The 21317-nt window shown below is 38.2% G+C and overlaps 1 protein-coding gene across 6 annotated transcripts; it reads right to left on the bottom strand.

Annotated features, from left to right (window-relative positions):
• Positions 1-1426: 1426 nt before the first annotated feature.
• Positions 1427-21311, bottom strand: LUC7L3 (LUC7 like 3 pre-mRNA splicing factor). Of its 6 annotated transcripts, XM_009279668.1 has the most exons (13): positions 21211-21311; positions 14355-14421; positions 13297-13336; positions 12924-13068; positions 11552-11626; positions 11359-11463; positions 10092-10253; positions 9324-9607; positions 8613-8773; positions 3500-3640; positions 3289-3394; positions 2808-2873; positions 1427-1950 (listed from the first exon to the last, which is right to left on the bottom strand). In XM_009279668.1, the coding sequence occupies exons 1-12, from the start codon at positions 21307-21309 to the stop codon at positions 2849-2851; spliced, it is 1410 nt and encodes a 469-aa protein (XP_009277943.1). In that variant the 5' UTR covers positions 21310-21311; the 3' UTR covers positions 1427-1950; positions 2808-2848. The 6 variants fall into 6 exon arrangements, 4 of the variants coding, with proteins under 4 accessions (XP_009277943.1, XP_009277944.1, XP_009277945.1 ...); XR_002086185.1 differs by having other exon boundaries at positions 2795-3394; XM_009279669.1 differs by lacking the exon at positions 2808-2873.
• Between the last annotated feature and the right edge of the window lie 6 nt (positions 21312-21317).

The raw sequence follows: 21317 nt of genomic DNA, 5'->3' as shown, positions 1-21317 counted from the left end.
GACAGGACGCTCTTAAAATTCTAACACAACTTTGAAAAATGATGGGCCAGTACATTTTTAACACCTAATAAAAGACTGTCAGGCTGCCAACAACCAGTATGGAGAAAGCACGTAGGAGGTGCTTGCTTAGATCAGCTACTTGCTTTTTGCATAGCATTCCTAGAAAATCTGAGATTATATTTATCTTGGGCTCGAGCTCTGAAGATGACACTTTTCACATAGATGAATCTGTTGTGGAGACGCTCGTTACAGTCAAATCTGAAGGTAGTTACTAGAAAGGCACTGTGTTTCCTATGCTCTGAAAGACAGAATTTTTGCTTCATCTTCAATGCGCTAGAGAGACTCCACTATGAGACATGTCAGAATCTGAATCCCAGTCCAATTGACTATAAGTTACCTCATTTTATCATTTATACCTGTGCAAAATAAGGAAGGGGAAAAAAATGCTAGTCCTATAACAAATACGTGCAATGGAAGGTGCAAGACAAATGTTTTGGCCAAAGTTACAAGTTTCAAAAGGAGTAGGTGTTCATGCGATGTCCGTAACTAGAACTAAGTTACAGCTTTACTTGCTCCCACTTACTTTAATTTTTCTTGTTAAGTTTTTCCAAAAAACCCCACCACCCAGTCTCAATCCTCTGTGTCCCCGTGTGGGTGTCTGCTTTAGAACGATAAAAGTCAAGAAGGGAACACGGCTGTCTGCATGTGCATCCCTCCTTATCAAAAACCAACACTCCATTTCACCAGAGGGACCAACATGCAGGTCTGTTTATGAGTGCACTTCCACAAACAGACGATACAAGGCACACCAAAATTAGAAGCAGCAAGTTACAATAGTGCTTTGTCCATGTATGACTTCAGTTACATGTATGGTCGAGTCCTGAATACTAATATGAAGGATAATGCCTTTTTTAAAAATGTAAATTCAACGCCTTACAGACACAGCACTGAAGTACACTTTACTGTCTCTACTGCCGAGTAGCACACACCGCAGTTCTTTTCCAACAAGAACTACGCTTGCTTGCACTACAGCTTCACAAGAAAGCATAAGGCATGTCTCTTTTCCCTTGTATCTGTTCTAAATGCAGACGGTGCATGCTTACCAACTGCATACAGTTGTTAATTAATATTCCAAACTGATACCACAATGCAAATCAAGGCAGTCTGAAGGCCAATCTCAGCAGTGGCATCTTTCTGATAATGCTGTAAAAGTCTAACTGCTTTATAAGGGCTTAAGACCTACATTTTTATTGCGAGATTTCTGTAATTTCTTACCCAGCTGCAGCATAAGCCGCACTTTTTAGGGGACACAGAATCCAACCGCTGAAAAAGTAAGCTTGAAATGAAATACTAACTGATGGCACCAAAAAAACCCAAACGCACAAACACCACAGAATAACTAAGCATCCAAATTAATGGACTAAGCTTGAAGACATGAGTAGATTTATTAGGAAAGAAACTTATTTAATATTAAACGTTCAATGACAGAGACAATCAAATTTGTAACAGAAATTCAAAGATACTTTATTTCCATTTCTCGTATATCAAGAAGCTAGGAATAGCTTAGTTGTAAAAATGGGATTCATTTTAGTTCGATTCACACAAATACTAAACATTTATTTTTGTGTTTTTAAAGTCCAAGAATGAAAACTTGCAATTAAACACTGAGCAAGCCATGTGTTCAGGTTATGTTGGTTTCTTATCTTAAAAAGTCTTAAAGAAAAAAAGGATACAGGACTTATATTCTCAGTAGCATATGTGCTATTATCAACACATCTTTCTGAACTCTGGGAGGAAACACCAGTCCTGAATTAAATTTTATAAAAAAAAAATTTCTAACTCAACTTTATATTTTTCTACGCCACTACAGCTTTCTTTCACCTCATTTTAAAGCAGATCTTCAGTTTAAGCTGTCTTCCGCTGTCTTCGCAGACTCTTCATGTAGTAGTCCTATAATGCAAAATTTTGGGAAAACAGACAATTAGACAGCATTAAGAGCATTTAGTTTACCATTCCTATATATTGGCCCAGTTGTTAGCTGTCATCTTAACTCTACAAAAATGTCAACATTGAACATGACTGGCTTTAGAAGCAATAATGTAGCATTAATGGTTTAATAATCAACATTAAGTGTTTAAGAATTCCTAGCATAAATAATGAAACTACAGTAACAAATTATGTTGCAAGAAGCTCATTTATCAGCTGTACTCTCCATTGTTAGTTCCTTATTTCAGGAATACAACTAAAGACCTTCTGTAAGAGTAAGAAAGCTATGTCAAGAGCGGGGAAAAAACTTCAAGTTTGCCTTTCAATACAGTATTTGTATTTCCTATTGTTTAGCTGTTTCATTTCCAACAAACAGTTTTTCAGCATACATTCTTGCCATGAACATTGTAATCATTTGGTGGCATCTGCCTTTGTATTTACATTTGCCTTAGAAGTCTGTTATCAGCCATTCCACTTCTCTGTACTATGGCTGACTGCAAATTCTCCTACACAGTAGGAAATATTAAACACATACCTCTTAAAGACTTGAATTGCATTGAAAGTAACAAGGCGATTATTATGTAGTGTTTATTGCATTTTAAACTCTTTAAAGATATCTAATTCTGGGCAGCACTGCATCCCTACATACAGTTGAAAGAAAATTCCATTCTGTTAACATCAGATTTACAGTATTCACACAATACACAAAAAGTCCTTTTCACTATCTTGAAAATCAAAAACACAACAGTAAGCTTAAAGATTACAGGCAACAGCATTCAAACATGGATGTGGGTAGAGAAAGGAGTACCTGGCATGAGTACCTGCTTAGTTTGACTGAATCCTTGATTTTTAATTTGGCTTTTCATGGGCCGCTCACAACACCAACGCTGTGTGAGGTATGGTAGTCAGCTGCAATAATTCATAAACCCTACACTTCCATCAATCCAATGCTACTGGCTCTCGAGTTACAGAACAAACTGCATTAGAATGCAAGGCAATAAAGCAAAAAAACTAGAAACATCCTTGACAAAGAAATACTAGCAGTTTATATGAAAACAAAGTAGTCCAACATGTGCCTCAAATATTAAGTATTAAAGCAAAAGTTTCTGCTGATGTACCAACACAATATGGACTTAAATACAAAAACAGTTCAACTTTTTAAAAAAAAACGATAACAAAATCCCTAAAAATAAAAAAGGATAATTAATTTTTCTATGGTGGCTATATTACAAATATGTCCCAAAGAGGCACACTAATGGGGGCACGAGTCTGCTACAAAATAGCTGAGACAAAACAATGTACCTCAAAATGTTTTGCAGGACTACACTGTCTTTTCCTTCAGAAGGTGCTTTAGTATGTCTTCTTACTTGGCTTAGTTCCATCTTCATCTGTGCATACTTACGCTGCACTGTTAAACAGTAACAAAAAGCCCTAATCAAAGTTTGAAATAATGCACTTACCTCTGTCTGATCTGAGGTCATATCAGATCAGTTTTAATTGGACTGAGTGTCACCTTCAGATTTAATGTCTTCACTGGTCCCATTGACCTCATTCTTAGTATCACTCTCCTTCGAGTCTGTATTTGTGTCTTCACTCTGTTTTTCTCGACTACTGGACTTCATACTACTTTTTTTATCATCAGATCCCCTCTTTTCTGCCATGAAAGAAGACATTGACCATGGATTTCAAAGTAAAAACAAACATTGCACATGTGAGATATATATTGCATACAAAATGGGACAATTACTTTCTATAGCAGTAACAGTAATACTCAAAAAGTTACAGAAATAGGCTTCAGACTACCATGCTGGAATGGAGAGGGTACAAAAAAAGGTCAAAGGGGACAGTACAGGGTGGGGAAAAGAGGAGAAAGGACAGACCTCCTAACAGAGGCAGCTACTCAGCTGTCTGTTGAAAATTGGGGGTAAAGAGGTAGTCAAGAAGTTAGGCAAATGTGTAATTATGATGCATGGCTTCCTTACTTATCGTGGGACTCTTTTTGTCCCCAAGTTTTAATTTATGATGTGTATGGCCGCCTTTGGTTTTACAATTCTCATTAAATACGGTTCTTGAAAAGAGAAGCAGAAAAAAGAGTGATGCGACAATGCATCAGTGCATCAAATAAATCAATACTTGCCAATTAAAAAAACTAGCAACCCCAAACAATCAAATACTCGGGGAAACAAACAATATTAAGGACCGCTAGCTTTGAAGGTGGGGATCACAGTGACAATCAAAATTAACTTTACTGTACAGTATGTCACAGAAGCAGCATGCTTGTCAGCATTATTAATTCTCAATTTTATAAAAACAGCAGTCATTTATAATCCACTCATTAAAAAGGCTTGGGGAGACAGTTTGGAAGATCTATAAAAAGCACTATTTTCCAAAGGCAAAGGAACAGCAAGATGGAAGGACCCCACAATTCCATCACGAATTGGAAAGCTGAAGAGTTTGCTACACTGCTGAAAAACTCATCTTTTCCTCAATAATATTCAAAGAAGGAAGGAAGCCAGAAGTAAAAATATTTCCATGGGAAGAAAAACATTCAGTATTAGAGCTGCGTGCCTCATCCGTAAATTCAGTATTTGCAAATTTAATAAAAACATCAATTCTTTATGTATTATTTTACACCATAATAGTCAACCTTTGATCAGTAAAGACACTTCAGAGAGAAAAAAAAAAATCTGAAAAACCAACCTCTCGGATGTCATCATACAGAACAACATTCATGCTCTTTTTTTCTGATTATTCCCTGCTATCCGGGCAATTAAAATAAATAATATAAGTATATATATATATCCCCAACACAGATTGAACACTCTGAAAAAGCTATTTTAAATAATGTTATGACCTAGACTGGCATAACACACTTTTGTATTTCAGAAGACAAAGTAGAAATTAAGCTTTAAAAGAGAAGCAACATCCCAACTTCTTTGTTTTAAAACAGACCACCAAAGGGAGGGGTAAAGCCCCCCCACAGAAATGAGGACAACTGCCTAATGAACACTGCTACTGAGGTTTCATCTGAAGCAGCACATCCAGTGCACAGTGCTTGGAGAAAGCACCCAGCGATGTCAAAAAGCTAACTGAAGAACTAGTAATTTTGTATCTGTCTGCCCTCGGTTTTGCAACTCCGCAGGTAGATTGCACTCTAACTAACCTTGTTAAAAAGTCTTCTTTTTGTGTCTTATAGGTATCTCCGATGCACACGTAGATCCACTGAGGAATAGTAGTCTTGTTTCCCCGCAGAGGACTAGTAGTCAGTCCAATAATCTTATCTTCTGTCCTATGTAGATATGGTAGATCTTAATAGCCCTATGGATGTGCAGTGTGCAGGGTTTTGTTCTGTCTTGTTTGTTTCTTGAATTTGGTCGGAAAGGATAATTTTGCTTAAGGTTAAAAACCTACTATTAAACTGTGGTATGAGAGATGAAACTCTTCTAAAACTTTAATAATAAAATAGTTTTACCGTAGCAAACCTCCAGTTTGCCAAGCAGAACTGAGAAAGTGTATTCAACAAATAGTCCAATAACTGAACTTCTTTCAACTCCTGGAGTATCTGCAAGCAGTTAAGTTCCTCCACTGTATTTTCAATCAGTAAGATTTCTTTCTTTAAAAGCACATATAATTAGTTTGCTGTTGAAACTGTGTATATTATTTCAGCTGTGATCTATTAGGTATCATCATGTAATATTGACTTTGCTTCCTGATTCAACACATGCACATTTGTCTGATTGAGTTCGTGTGGGCAACTGAGATTTATTTTGTGAGAATTCTTACCAAGATAATGTGAATGGTTTTACTGTTCAAAGAATGCAAAAATCAAACATAATATCCAGTGTTACTGAGGGTTTGGGTGTTCTGACAGTATCTGCTGAGGTTTAATCACTAACATGAAAACACAATCACAAATACAGTTATTTTTATATATGAATCCAGATCAAGGAAGCTAAAGAGCCAAGTTAAAGTGCTCTGGAGGCATGTTCCAGTATAAACCCCTCATAAAATGAAGGTACTTGCAGAACAGATGTTTTCCTTTTCTTAAAAAAAAAAACCAACCAACCCTATTTATTCCACCTACTTTGAAGTTAGTTTACTTGAACAGTAGTTGCGTTCTGCTGGTTTATATTAAGCTAATGCTCAGCTGGTGTTTATGGCTGGCAGGCTCCCTCCTTTAGCAAATGTACTCCTGAAACCTGAGTCAGAAATTGTCTCCATTTTTACATATACTTTTTTCTTACAATCTTAAAGGTCGCCGTATTCCACAGTATTTTAGTGAACAAGAAGCCAGGACTTCCAAATTTTCAAAGTATGGCACTAATTTAATGTGTAACAGTAGGCAAGTCTTGGGCAACTGTGCCTTGCTTTTTTCCTGTTAAGATTCATGTTTATAAAGCTGTTTGAGATTTCAAGATGAAAGGCACTACCATGAGTAGTTACAGCCAGGCCTTTGCTGCTTACTTCTATAATTGCAGACCAATGGTGAATGAATATAAAGACAACTAGATTCTGAAGCCAATATTACTAATGGAGCAGTAAATGTAATATGTTAAGTCTTAACTTCTACATGACTTCTTTTTGTGCAAACAGTAGAGCAGGTAGCCAGCCACATGGTTCAGATATATGAACCTCTAAAGCTGTCTACTTAACTACCTACAATGACACATTGCAAACATGAGGATGTAATGGTGTTTACAGTTTCATCATAGTAATTCAATGCTTGCTTGTTAAATACTATTCGTTTGGGGTTTTTTCCTTTTTTCCCCTCCTTTTTTTATTAAAGATTTTCCCAACAAAGGGAACACAAACTTCTTCAGCATTACAGTCCTGCTCTAAGGCCTATTTGTGTTTCTACAAATGTTATGATTACATAGTCAGAAAAGCAATTGATTTTCCCGGGTGGAATTTTCATCACAGTTCATAGCACCACCTCACTGTTCTCATTTCTGGAGGAAGAAAGTAGCAAGCAGCAAATAAAATGGCCAGCAAGGAAATCAGTCAAGTTAGAACTAAAAATATTGAGATGCTGAAGAAAGTTCACTAGCTCCTCTATTTAAGGATTAAGGAAAGAACTGAACAGCCATTAAGCTCAAAACCAGACCAAATTTGAATAAATAAGAACACAGTTATTTATATGCATAGATACACACAGAATACTGAATAGGACATTCTTGACTAAGTACCAGAAATCTGTTCATAAAGTAGGCAAAAAAGGCACAATATCAGGTAGGAATAAAGAAACAAAAGGACATAGGCTACAGCGCTGAATCTGAGTTTAAACACTACGCATCAGTTCCACTGCCAATGAGCAAGCAGCTAAAAACCACTTGCTTATAAAGGGCAAAACAAAATGAGAGAAGAAGCAATACTAAAGATGCACTGTAATATAAACCAGAAAAATTAAAACAGTCCAAGGAAGTCAGGCAAGAAAAATACACGAAGCATTACCAACATCTTGGGAACTAATCCGCTGGATAAATATGGAAAAGGGTAGGGCAAACAGGCCTGTGCAATCCAGAAACATGCACATAGCACCTTTCATTCCAGAGAACCTCAAAAGTACCTTAGAAACATAACAGAATTGTCTCCTCCGTCACTGACGGTCAGCTCTAATAATGAAGTGGGGTGGCTGTTTCAGACTGGACATCAGTCAGCACCCTAACAGAGCCAGTCGTTTAAGCCAGAAGTTAGTATTACATTCCTCCAGAAGTTTCAAAAGACTTTTAAAGGGGGAAATTTAGCAATAACAGTGAATTAGTATCTTTTCACAGAATGTGAATCTGTGAAAGCTTCTGAACACCAGCCTTTGATGAAACAGTGAGTCACCATCAATGCTGTTGTACATGGCATGTACTGCTATAAAAGCGTTCCAAGGACTAATACAGCATTCCTTTGAGACTCACCTGAATACTGACAAAGCAAATCTCACTTAATTTAAAACAAAACAAAACAAAACCAAAAAAAACAAACCAACAAAAAACTAAGGGGGAAGGATGGGGGGAAGAGCAGGAGATTGGGGAGAGGGCATGAAATTGTAATTTAGAGCATTACAGAAATTCTGCAAGATTTGTCTTGGACTGCATTCATAGATTAGAAAAACAAACCACTTAAAAGCACTGTTAAAGGAAAATAAAGGAAACATGATAGTGTAGAGAAGCAATAGACAGTACAGGTGAAAAACCAGCTATCAATCTCCCACAAAACATGTACCAGCAAAGGGTAATTACAGAAATATCTGCTAACAGTAGGAGAAGATATTCACTCTTATGAAAATCTGATTACAGGCGTATGTTTTTCTAAAGGCAAACAGTAAACAGGTCTTAAAATACATCAAAATCCTCACACACTTCATTTGCAGACAAAGTGGTAAGCTTTTAATAACTACTGTAACAGGTAAGAGGTGGACACTGGGGTGTATGTATGCACGCATGTGCATTAACGGTAACTGGAACGAACAAAACGCTTCAAATTGGTTAACAGCAACATATCCAGCTTATAAAACCAGACCTGATTTGATGCTAAGAAGAACTTTCAGTCACTCACTGAAAGACTAAGAGCGTTTGAGACTTTAGGGAAAGATTAAGTTTCAGAACTATACGAACTCAGTCTTCACACAAACATACCTTTTTCTTTTGACTTCCTGTCTTGTTCTCTCTCTCTGCTTTTGCTTCTGTGCTTGTAGGATTTCCGATCCCGGCTTTTTGATCGTCTCCTGTCCCTACTGCGAGACCTATGTTTTCTTTCTGATCTATCATGACTTCTGCTTCTTCTTCGGTCACGACTCCTTAACATTCAGAGAAAATGTCAAAAATGTAAATGTCAGCTGGTATTTTCTAACTCAGAAGATATAATAGTAAAACAGTAGCACTTTCTAATACATTGATTATTTGCAGAAAACAAATATTTAAACCAAGCCTTAGCATACTGTATATAAATATTTCTCAGTAGGTAAGACCTGGCTTCATATTGCCTTCTTCATTTACTCAAACATTCAACCACACAGCTTAAACATATCCACTACTATGAATTAAAGACCAACTTAAGGAAAAAACAAGACCCTGTTCTTTGGGAGCATTTGTCTACTCAAAGCTCCCTCGTAAGACCACTTCCACCACAATGGTGTTATCTACTTCCAAAAGTGAAGAGAGAAGACAGTGAACATGCAGCAAGACTTGCTTATCCTTAGAACCAGTAAAGTATGTCTTCACTTAAGAGATAAGAACAGTGAAGCTAACGAATCAGTGATGTGACCCAGGCTGACAGATCAAGTCACCACAAGATTTTTACATTTTGGAAAGTTACATGAAAATACTTATGCATACACACACACATACCTGCTTCGCCTTCTTTCTCTGCTTCTTGATCTTTTGTGGTCTCGTGAACGGCTGCATCTTCTGTCAGATGTTCTGCTTGAATGTCTACTCCGTGAACGACTCCTTTTACGTCTCTCTCTATCACGAGCCCTCTCTTTTTCCTTTTCTTCTTCCTCACGTCGTCTCTTCCTTTCCCGCTCTTCTCTTTCCCGTTCCCTCTCTTTCTCTCTCTCCTCTCGTTCTTGTTTCTCTTTTTTTAACCTGTCATCACGGTCAGGTTCCTCTGTTCTTTTTCGTAACTTTTCCTTAAAAAAAATTCACACAAAGAAATGAAGATTAATCAAGATAAATCATTCAATATAACTTAGTTTATACATTCTGAGGATGTAGAAACTGAAACTTTTAAAATATTTCAGGGTTTTTTTTCCCCAAACAAAGGACGACCTACGTAGAAGCGCTTTCTAAAATCCCTGAAACGGAAATCCTTTGTCTTGCAGAACTCTTTTGCTTGTCATTCTCACAAGAACAGAGGCCACACTACAGTTCTTTACAAAGGCCACAAAAAATTCCCACCTGAATTCACATCTTTGCTTATATCTAGTGTAATCACATACGGCAAAGAATGTCAGTGCAAGCACAACGCTACACGTGTAGTAGGATTCCATTTAATTTTTATATACCATCTTTGGAGTATTTCACCCACTTGAGGAAGTCCACTGGACAGCCTTTTTTTTACCATAGGAAGCCTCCAAGCAATTTTTTATGTTTAATAACTGAAGAGATGCTTACTTTTAAATCTTCTACAGTAGCTTTTATTTTGGCATAACCCATGTGCTGCTTTCCCATCAAGTGGTCATCTACCCTGGACTGTGCATCTCCTACAATTAAAAAGGCTCCACAAACTTCACAAACTTCCATTTGCTTTTCTTGGGCTGCAAAGCTCTCAATTGTCTGCAAAAGAAAAACATTCGATAAAGCAAAAGAGTTTTAGCTAGAAGCCAGCAAAGAGGTTTAGAACTTTACTGTTACTCTTGTCAAATCCTAGGCACTAGTGAAAGCTGAAAATCGTAACTGCATGCTTTGTCTTCGGAGCACTGCACCTACTAGGATGAACAGGGCAAAAATAGGCTACGTACGCCCGTTCCACGTAAGTCACAAGGAAAGACTCAATTAGAAAACACACAAAACAAACCTTATTCCTCACTGCAAGGGAGTAATATGTATATAGCCATATCTGCAGCTTCCTTGCTATCTTGGGATTAAGGAAAATAAAAGTCAGTTTTCTCTTAAGATGGTTTCTTTGGCATCAACTGAAATGTCTGGAGCTGCAGAATAACCACGGAGTATGTCTCAAGGAATGAAAAGGCTCATGAAGAAATACAAAAAGGAACACTGGGCTGCTACTTAAAAGAATGGTGGTGAAATTAATTTACTGTTTCAACAGACATATGAGAAATACACTGGAATTTCAACATAAACCCAAGTGATTATTGCTGCGCAGTGTTCATGAATCATATAGTATGGACACAAACTGTCCTGCAACATTTAAGAACTTTAAAAAAATAAAACAGGAATCACAATTTAAGCATATTATTAAACACCAAAATACAATGTTTAAACATAAGCTCCTTTTTGTTGACAGGAACTTGCTACTTAACACATTACCTTTGGCTTCTGTAGCTCTGTAAGTCAGATGCCTGTCTAGTCACAGCCCTAACACAAGGGCTTTACGTAACACAGTCAGATTGTTAATTCAGTGAAATAATATTGCAGAGGCTACACGGCAAAGTTTAATTGAGACCTGAACTAGAGTAAGATGCAAGCTCACCTCCAGGACTGCCGTGTAAATAACTTCATAATTTGTGTGCATGAAACCCCGTCTCAAGGTAGCATGCTAAATCAACACACTGGATTAACACATTTAAATGTCATGTTATTGTCTAATAAATTCTGCACAGAACTTGCATGCCTTCAGTGTAAGGACAAGGTTATTAAGAACGTACTGTTGCACCAAATTTTGAAATAAGTTTGACAGAACTACAAACACATTACTTACTGAAGTTGTAGATCTCAGCAATTCTCTCTCTTCCTTCAGCTGTTCAACAAGTTTCATCATTCCTTGTGCCTCTTCCACTTTCCCTTCTGAACCTAGTTCTTCAATCTAAAGCACAACAAAAAAATTCAACTATAATTTTTAATCAAGTAACAAAAGCAAGAGATCTCTCTTACAGGGGGTAAAAAAACCTCACCTGTTGTAGAAGTACATCAATTTTGTCAGTTAACACCTGAATCTTCTCTTCATTTTTACCGGTAGGTCCCGCTCCCTGCCAAACAGTACAAGTGGGTTTTTTTGTTTTGTTTTGTTTTAGTTAAAATAACTTTAAAACACACGAATGTATGTCTTCTCATATTCCAGAGACACTTCAGGAATAACCTTCTCCTGCCTCTTCTCCCATGAAGACCTACTAATAATAGTCTAGTCTAACATAAAACACTCCTCAACACAGCTTTCTCCACTTTTGCTGAGTGAAGCAAGTTCTGGTCACACTAATTCCTCCTAAATCAACAAAACCGTTGAAGGCCCTGGCCCATAAAAGGTATGACATCTGAATTCAAAGTCCTAAATTTAAACCCTGAAACTGCCATGCAGCTATTACGTATCTTTGCAGACACTCAAGAATGACTTAGAAGTTCTGTGGGCTCTGAAATTTAACTTCTGAGCATAAATGCAAAAAGAATGTCACTTCATCCAGAATGTACTTAGTAGTAGTGTCCTCTCTGTAGGCTGCCGGAATAGACTTACATCTGCCTCCCCCACAACCTTTGCTCTACTCCACAGCTAATAAGCTCTCTTGACTGAAGATACTGTCCACAGCCCCTTCTGAAGCAACTGGACTTTGCACAGAACAATTAACCGGGGCAGCAAAAAGGAACAAGGCTACCCTAGCAGTCAGAAAACTCTCAGAGCACAGGCCACAGTTGCTGCTCCAAATCAATCAGGGGACAAGAAAAAACAAGTGGAGCAAACATGTAAAATTTTTCTCCCAGTCAGTTGAAGCCTTTCATTAACAGCTGTCCAGTATGCAGCTTGGAACTGAGAAAGTTGCACAGAAGTATTTCTTTCTCAAACTTCCGTGATTCCATCACCGCCTGCCAATGGTGGTGCTGGAGCAGAAAAAGGCTACTGCCTAAGGGGGGCAGCTGACAGGGGGATTTAGCTCCATCAGCTGCTGGAAGACCCAGTGCTTGCCTACTTCAGTACTATCACCATGATATAGCTTACTAGTGGAGGGAAGGAGGAATATGCCACTAAGGGAGAGAAGGTAAATTGAGGTTAAGAGGGTAAAGGCAACACTTGATAGGATTAATGTTCCAGGGCAGAGAACAGATACTGATTCTGAGGAAACCGAGACAGGGAGAACAGAGAGGGACTCTTGCTGACTGTGGAGCCACTTGGCTTGTCCATTAGGGCTAGATGCAGTCTGCTGGCTAACAGATGAAGAGACTTATTTAATGGGAATCTTCTGGAAAACAGTATCTTTTACCCAAAGAGACAAGGTAAAGAGAACATAAAGACGCTATCTAGAGGAAAAATTGCCCAAATGATTCTTCCAGACTCACCCCAGAAGACTGTTGATTCTGTGACAGTGCCAAACGAGCATGGCCTCTTCGAATCCTGCGTTCTACCTCTGCCAGTAAGCTTTGTAAATAGCGTAAGAAGTCTCTTTCATAGCCCACTTTCATAAAACGAGAGCTCTTCTCGTATCTGGCAAAATATTTTAAAAATGAAAGCTCATGTCACTCCATAATATATGAAAAATAAAAAAACCTGCAATGTTATAAATTCTTGCTCAAGGTAAGAGAATATTATACATTTAAATAAATGTTTACATAAATCAAAAAGCAACTAGTTTCTCATGCTTGGGTTGCTTTTAGGCAATTTCAAGCATACTAGAAACTCTATTTGCATTAACATATCAACCAACATACTTACTGTTTACGTAGATTTTCATCATGAATTTTTTCACAAGGACCTGAAAAGACCACACAAAAGTTTAAGCTTGCATTTTTGAATGCTGTATTCACACTCCATCAGCATTTGTTTGTGCACCATGACAGAACAGAGCTATAAACACTTCCCAGGGACTTTTATGCCTGCCTTTCTGCTTCCTTTGCTTGGAGTTTGAAAGACACATTAAAGAAAAAGAATGCCAATATGGTTTAGTAATTATAAAATCAAAGGAGATTCTGAATGACATATAAAGTCTTCATATAAAATAGAATTTCCAGATCAAGTTCTACATCAGTAAAACTACACAAACAAAATAATACCTTAAACACCTGGGGCCTTTAAAAAAAAAAAGCGGAAAATTACATATGAAAGGTAATTTAACCAAGCACTTTCTAAGCTCCAGACAATGTTCTTTGTAATAAAAACTGGCTACTTAAAATGTTGATCTTCAGAGTAAAATTAGGAGGTATGTGGCCTGAGTTCATGAAGGTAGTCATGTTAAAATTCCCCACCTTCCCCAGCCTGTCAAACTCTTCAATGGACTTGGAAATTAATGCTAAGAAAGAAGCCTGTTTTTCCTAGTTACCGTCTCCAAACTACTTGTTGTCCACATACCATCGCTTGAAAGCTACTAGTAATTTAGAGATGGCCTTCAGTAATAACTATTACAGTAAATGAGTCTCTAACATAAAGAAGCTCAAAAACCTATACTCACACAAAAGTGAGTTAAAACCCTGCCCAGGTAGAATAAACCAAACTAGAAGTCAGCACTTCAGGAGGAGAAAACACCCCACACCCAATAATTTAGCTTACACTGTAAGAAAAAAATTAAAAAATAAAGTTTTTTCACTTAGAGGAAGTAGGATCTGGAATAAATATTGCTCTTAACATATTATATCACTGGCAATCCTTTAAAAATAAAAAAGTCTATTTTCAAAGTGATTTGACAGAGCATTAAACAATAAAAATGTAGTTTGCAAACAAAAGTTTAATTGTAATTACATATAAGTGATTAAAAGTTACAAGACTTACAGACTTACCTAAATCAGAACGGGTATTTGTAAATAATTCAGCTGGGCAAAAGCCACAAAGGTAGTATTTACAAACCTGACAGAGGAGAAGAAAGAAACAGGCATCATTTTTTTCCTCATTAATTAGCAATTTTAGGCAATAGCTTCTATTTTCTAAAATACAGTGTAAAAATCCCCTTTGTTCACTGCACAATTTCAGAAAATTTTACACAGGTACACCCTCTATCTTTGTGTTACTTGGTAGCAGTAAGTGCTACAAGGTGCATCTTAATGACAAAACACCAAAATTCTTACCTTCCATTGCAATAATGGTATTCCTTAATTTTACTGCTAAATATTTAAGATTACAGGAAAGTGTCATCTATTTGTAAATACAATATAGTATTTGATACTTCCAAAGGAATTAAATCAGATTGGACTATTAAAAAAAGTTACTGTGAAATTCCTTAAGTGTGAAAATGTCTGCCGTGGAAGCATGAAAGCAAGTTCCTCTTAGCTTGTCTGTAACAATTGTGTGTTCAGCCTCCATTTCTTCAATGCTACTGGCTTGGAGAAGAGGAGCCATCAGCATTCAAGCATAAGGTACTGCCTCAAGGATTCTGATGTCAATTGAAAGACTTAAGAACACACACGATGACTATCCAAAAGCTTCCCCATTCCAATGCTTTTAAAAATCCCTACTTTAAGAATGATATGCAAAGAGACATTGTATACCTCTTAAGGCAGACACAGAAGACATTCATTTTAACCTGGCTTCCTGCCAACCAAAAAAGGGTTTGTTTTGTTTCTACATAGCCTATTTTTACATTAGCAAGTCAGGTTCTTTTTGATAACAGAAAAATACCACCAGGAAGTTAGGAAAAAACCAACCTGGTAGCCTAGCCAGTAAATACTTAACATATGATGGGATAAAACCAGCTTTTGTTAAAAAGATTATTCACCCATGAGCATGGGCTTAGCTAGTCAAGTTGGTCAGTTCTTGAAGTTCATACAAAGAAATATCTCCTGTCTGTCTATCTATCAGAACAGCCAAAAAGAGAAAATCAGAAATACTTTCACCCCTAACTTCATAAGCAATCTTAAATAATTAATTCTTCAATAGACCCTTCCCCTAGACACGATTGCTATTAATTAAGTGTCAATCCAAAACTAGCCTGGACATTCTTCTAACATCTCTTTTATGTTACACCAGTTTCTAACATTTGGCAAATCTAATAATTGCTACTGCCTATTACAACCCAGTTCTAATACTCTCACATATACTGTAGACAAAGATTTGTGACATATTATTTCCTAAGATACATTTTGAAGTATTTTAACAAATGAGGGTGAGGAGAAAGACCCAAAATGGACCCCACACCAACACCTCACTGAAATGAGGTGACACCGGTTGATCAAATTAGGTCAGTCTGATTTACTTTTCCATGCTAACTGCCAGACTGCAAATCAGACTACGGAAGTTAAAACTGGACTGACTGCTTTACAGATTACACAGAAAAACAATCACGCTTTCTACTAACAAGCCATGGATACAAAAAAAACAAAACAAAAAATCTCTTTTATTATGGAATTTGAATACTTCTCCTGTGATCCAGGTTATGACGCTGTGGCACCTATCTGAAGCAATTTATCAAGAACAGTTGAGAAAACACCATACAAAATCACAATTTTTTTTCTTCTCAGGAAGCAAGGAGAAAGTTACTGGACAAAATCTGGTTTCACAATCTGGTCTCTTCTCTGAAAGCTGCAATATCCCTTGTTTTAATATCAAGTTGTTTCAAGGGAGCAGTTTCTGGGATGAACACCTGTACTAGTCAATAGAAATAGAATTTCTCTCTACATTCTCTTTCTCCTCCATTTTCTGAACCTCATGTCTAGGTATTAGGGTCAGCAAAAAGGCACTTCCCCAAAAAAATTTCAGGGATGGATTAGACAATTTCCTAAGACATAGAGAGCACAACAGTAATGGTCTGACCATATTATGCTGTAAAAAGAGTTGTAGAACATCTTCTATAAGCTCAAAAATTATGCAAACCGGCCTGTAACAGTTTTGAAATAAGAAGCAACGAAAGGAGCAAAGGAAAAGTTATTAGAGGCAGAAGTATGATGAAAAGAAAAAAAAAACCCACACCAGAAATAGTTAAAATGATTTTATGAAGCAGCACTGCTAGGAAAAGCCTCCTCTTAGGAGCTGATGGTTACAGCCAAAAACTGTAGTGACCAATACTAAAATATGCAGCTTAAACATGTGTCACACATTGTATTAATTATTTATGTATTTTAAAAATCCAACAACTAAAGCCACACACACTGAAAAGTTGCAGTAATTTTCTCCTAACTGCCTCTGGATGCTATGGCACCTAGTGAATTCATTGACGTGCTCTCCTAAGAGGCAGCCTGCAGAGAAATACTTAGACTGATTCAGACTAGTGTCTGCAGCAATTTTCTCCCTCTCATATGTATTTCATTATGCTCTTCAACTGATTTTGCTTCAACAAAAAAACATAACTTGAGAGAATCTTGCAGCTATCTTGAAAGGTATCATTCTGGCTGAGCTTCAGGGTATGGTACATCTGCCTTGACAAGCTGTAGATGCCAGTCAGCTGCACTTACAGTCGGTCTCAAACAATCAATGATGAGTAAGAATAGAAAGGGCCAAGAAATGGCTGAAGCATCACAGAGCCATTAAAGGACTGAAACAGAGGTGGTAAGCTTCAAATGGCATTACTCACCCGTGGCTTATCAGACTGCTGCACTTAGCACAAGTCAAAAGTAATATGGAAATACATTCCATATTTGCAGAAACAGAGCAATGGGCAGTTTAGTATGGATATTTACCTATGCAGGTAACAAGCACTTACTCCTTTTTGCGAAATAATTCTGATGACTCCACTACCAAGAAGGTGTAACAGAGAGGAATGTTACTGTCAACCTACTGCAGCAGGATTAGCCATAGCTTGTGTCTCAAAACCCTTAGGGTCTCACATTTCGGTAAGACACTAGAACAAATACAGATAGACACTTGAAACTTTCTACTTCTTCATCTCAAATTCACTAATCCTTGAAATCTCTTGGAGGTGGGAAAGTAGTATCCTTCACCTCAAAGTTGACTAAGCTGACAGCAAGAATGGCTAGCTCTTCCAGAGTTTGTGAACCAATTCAAAGCTTTCCTACGTAAAGGAACTACTGACAGCTCTAGATCATTAATACTTCAACATTAACACGTTCCTCTTCTGCAAGAAATTATTTACTGATGGAGAAGTATCAGTATAACTGTAATAAACAATTTTGTAAGCAAATTCCTTTAGGCAGACAATTCCTAGTAAAAAGGCTGAGAATAAAATCCAGCAGGTTGTGGCTTACACACCAAAAACCAGTAAAATCCTTCATATAGATGAGTCCTTTGAAACCATTAAAGTTCACATGCATCGGACATTTTATGAGCAACACCCACCCACCCAAAACCAAACAAACATAAGCCCTTCTCCCAAACCCCACTCTTAAGAGATAACCTTCCATTACTAATATTCTTCCAAAACAAGTAACACTTAGCGTCTTCCACCCCTCGTCCCCTGGAGGATTAAGTTCTGAGATTCCATCTAGATGCAAACCAATTTAGGTCTTTGTCATTAAAAAAATAAAAGTGTAACACATCATAAATAGCTAATACCATCAAATCATAAGTTAAACACAGAACCTACATTTTGAGAAACCGCATTCCTATCAGAGATAACTGCTCACAGTCACTTGTCCATAACAGCTCTCCACCCCTCCCTACCTTCTGAAAACACTGAATTCACCTTGAAGGAACCATCACAATCTCAAAGCCTTATACGAAGCATGGGTAGTCAATGTTGGGCTTTCTTGTGCTACAGAACGGCCTCAGAACTCTTAGGCAATCACTGTTTCCACATGAATTTGTTTTGTATAGGTGGCATATTAAAGCAAGAATGCATGCATCAGTAAGTTAGTGTTCCAGAAATATACTTTGTCTACAGATATGACAGTAAGCAGAAAGACTAAACTAATACTAATAATTTCCTCCTGCATACAAAACAGAAAGCCTTTATGCCAAAACTAGAATTGATCATCTAAGGACATGCTGCAACACTGAAATATACAGCAACTGGGATTTCAATTTTTTTAAGATTAAAGGCTTTAATCATGTCAAAGTTTTAAAGTAAGAACTTAAGCTCTACAAAAGGCTCTACAATACATGACCAACATGTTTCATTAGAACTGCAAATAAATGCTCAGCTGTCACACACTCTGCTTCCACACCTTCAAAACAATATACTCCTAGCTTGTATTTCATTGCACCTTCCATATAGTTTTTGATATCTACCTAGATGCAATTTACAAACGATAAAGAAAATAGCAATGAGCTTGTTTTGATAACCTTCCATATCTAAAACTGATGAAATGTGACACAAAATCCTGAAGTCTGGTATGAGTACAACATGCTTACATTGAAAAGGCTACATGTTGATATATGCCTAATTTTACAAGAAATGACATTAGCATATGTATTTCATCTGAAAAGTAAAACAGCAGTGAAGCAGGTGAATTAATGTTACTAATTGAACCTTATCTGCATTTCCTGTCTTTTAATACACGTCAGCATTGCAAATTCAATCTTTAGGTGATGCAGGAAGTCAAACTGAAGCACATGTTTTAACAGCGGTGAATTTTTTTTATGAACTTGTCAGTTGGCTATAGGAATCTTTGAAAACGTTTCTTTCGGAGAGGTTGCATTTAATTATGGTCCTAGAAACTTCATAAACAAAAGCAGGAGCAGAGCAAACAGCAGTAGTTCCTGCAAGACTGAAGGCTCAACCCTAAGCCTGCGAATTTCCCACCGGCCTCAGACACAGGACAGCTCTCCACTTTCTAAATTGTCAGAGGAGGACTGGGAAGAATAGACAAGGCCCCGTTTCTGAAACAACAAAATTGAACAACAGCTTAGAGACAGCTTCCTATGGTTATAGTCAATCTCTTCAGTCTAAAATTGAAAAATCTGCTCATTTGAAGATGAAGAAAGTCATCTGAACCAGATTAAAGAGAAGGGGGGGGGGAAGGAAAAAAAATCTTTCTCACCTTAAAAAATAAACCAAAACAATCCCCTTATCTATTCTACCTGGACCAACATGGCTCAAGCCATTTACTTTGTATTTCCAAATCTGAACAACTCCTCCTTATTTTGAGTTCAGAATCAAAAGATAATATGTAACCAAACACCTAACTGAATAATGCTATTTGGTTAATAAGAGAATGTCTAGAAAGACATTAAAAAAGTAATGAAAACTTCCTGAACTCACAATTTCCTTCCCATGTGCACAGCTTACCTATATAGCAGTATTTTTCAAGGGGGGGGGGAAGGGAAGTTCCTTGCACTTGCAAAATCTATTTGTCTTTATATGATGCACTCCAAGACAAATTAAAACATGTACTAGCCATCTTTAAAATAACATAACTCTTGTTTGAAAGCATGAAATTCCCACCTCTGTGATTCAGATGCAATTTAGAACAGCCAAAAGCAAACATTTCTCCCTCCTCCCAATTTAACAACATCCTAAGTAAATGCTAAGGGGGGAGGAGCTAGATGCTTTTTGCAGCTTAAACCACAGAAATTCCTATCACACAGGCACTAAATAAACTATTGTAACTGTGACATTTTCTTTTAACATATACCGTAACTCAAAAAATATACCATAAAGGAGGGGGGGAGGGGGGGGAGTATTTCAGCAGAGTATTCATCTCTCCCAAAAAAGCAGCTATAGGAACTTTGTATACAATACGACTATGATGGATGTCACTAAAAGTCATCATTCATTCAAGCTCGACCATACCTGGGAAGAAACCCCACTCCAAATTATTATTATTATTATTATTAATAATAATAAATAACAACAACAATAATAATAATTTGAAAAGTCTTGTTTGAGCTATTTATTGCAGAAAATTAATGAATCGCCACATTAACAAAAAATACTTAAGTACTACTAAACAATAGTACTGCTTAGGTTAGCCCCCCCCCAGGAGCTGCGGAACTCCTTTGACTGAGAAACTATGGAAGGAATCAAGCTTTTCTTAGCAGAATCCTCAGTTTCAAATGTCTTACGGTTCTTCCTTATGCTACAACCTCCAGATAGTTAAGTCAGTACGCCTGTACCCTTCTGTTTCCTTCCCCAATACCACACTCAGAAAGAGATCCAGAGACACTTGCCTTCCAAACTACCAACATCCGTTCTCATCTCCCTTCGTGCAAGCCAGCAGGCTTCTGCTCAGAAAAGCAGAATTCCACAATCCCCGCCCCAAAACACGTTATTTTTCTTTTTCCCCACGGGAGATCTCAGCCACCAAAGGCCTCTCGGAACCCCCCTACTCCCGTCTATCGACACTCCCTGGAAAACACGCCAGGGCGAACACATCCTCTCCCCCCTTGCGCCGAAACCCAAACACAAGGCCTCTCTCCTCCCAGCGGCCCAAACAACAGCGCAAGCCCTCTCGCACAGCCTTGCTATGGCGGGATCCCCCTCCCTCCCGGCCACTCGGTTCCTCCTCCTCGTCTTAAGGCTCAGCGAGGTTCCCGCGCAACGGCCCAGGCCTAGCCCGCCCCGCGGCCGCCATGCAGGAGCCCGCAGCCGCAGGCTCCGCACGAAGGGCCCGGCCCGCACCCCCGACAAAGCCCGGGGAACCCCTCCATGGCCGGCACCTCATCCCTTCCCCCCCGCTGCTGTCCCCGGGCCGGGAGAAGCTGCAGGCCCGCACCCGCGGCCCGTGTCGCTACGACAAAACCCCGGCCCTGCGAGGGGGATGGGAAAGAGGGAGGGAGGGAGGGGAGAGGCGGCTCCGCTTCACTCACGCTCTCATGGTCCCACCGCACGTTGCTGCGCTTCTCATCCGGGGCCAGGTTTCTGTCCCGGCCCATAAGCTCATCTAGGAGCTGGGCGGCCGATATCATCGTGTCCT

This window comes from Aptenodytes forsteri, unplaced genomic scaffold (genome assembly GCF_000699145.1).
Source record: "Aptenodytes forsteri isolate BGI_AS27 unplaced genomic scaffold, ASM69914v1 Scaffold563, whole genome shotgun sequence".
Taxonomy (NCBI): domain Eukaryota; kingdom Metazoa; phylum Chordata; class Aves; order Sphenisciformes; family Spheniscidae; genus Aptenodytes; species Aptenodytes forsteri.
Note: the sequence above shows the minus strand (reverse complement) of the source record. Positions and strands in the feature narration are given on the sequence as shown.

Bases quoted from the DNA above. Each gene is read 5' to 3' on its own strand.
- LUC7L3 (XM_019472181.1), bottom strand. From the start codon at position 21,309: ATGATATCGGCCGCCCAGCTCCTAGATGAGCTTATGGGCCGGGACAGA. The intron at 14,422-21,210 runs GTGAGTGAAGCG...CTCCTCTGTCAG, and splicing joins TGCGGTGGGACCATGAGAGC to GTTTGTAAATACTACCTTTG. The intron at 3,395-3,499 runs GTGACACTCAGT...ACTGTTTAACAG, and splicing joins TGAAGACATTAAATCTGAAG to TGCAGCGTAAGTATGCACAG.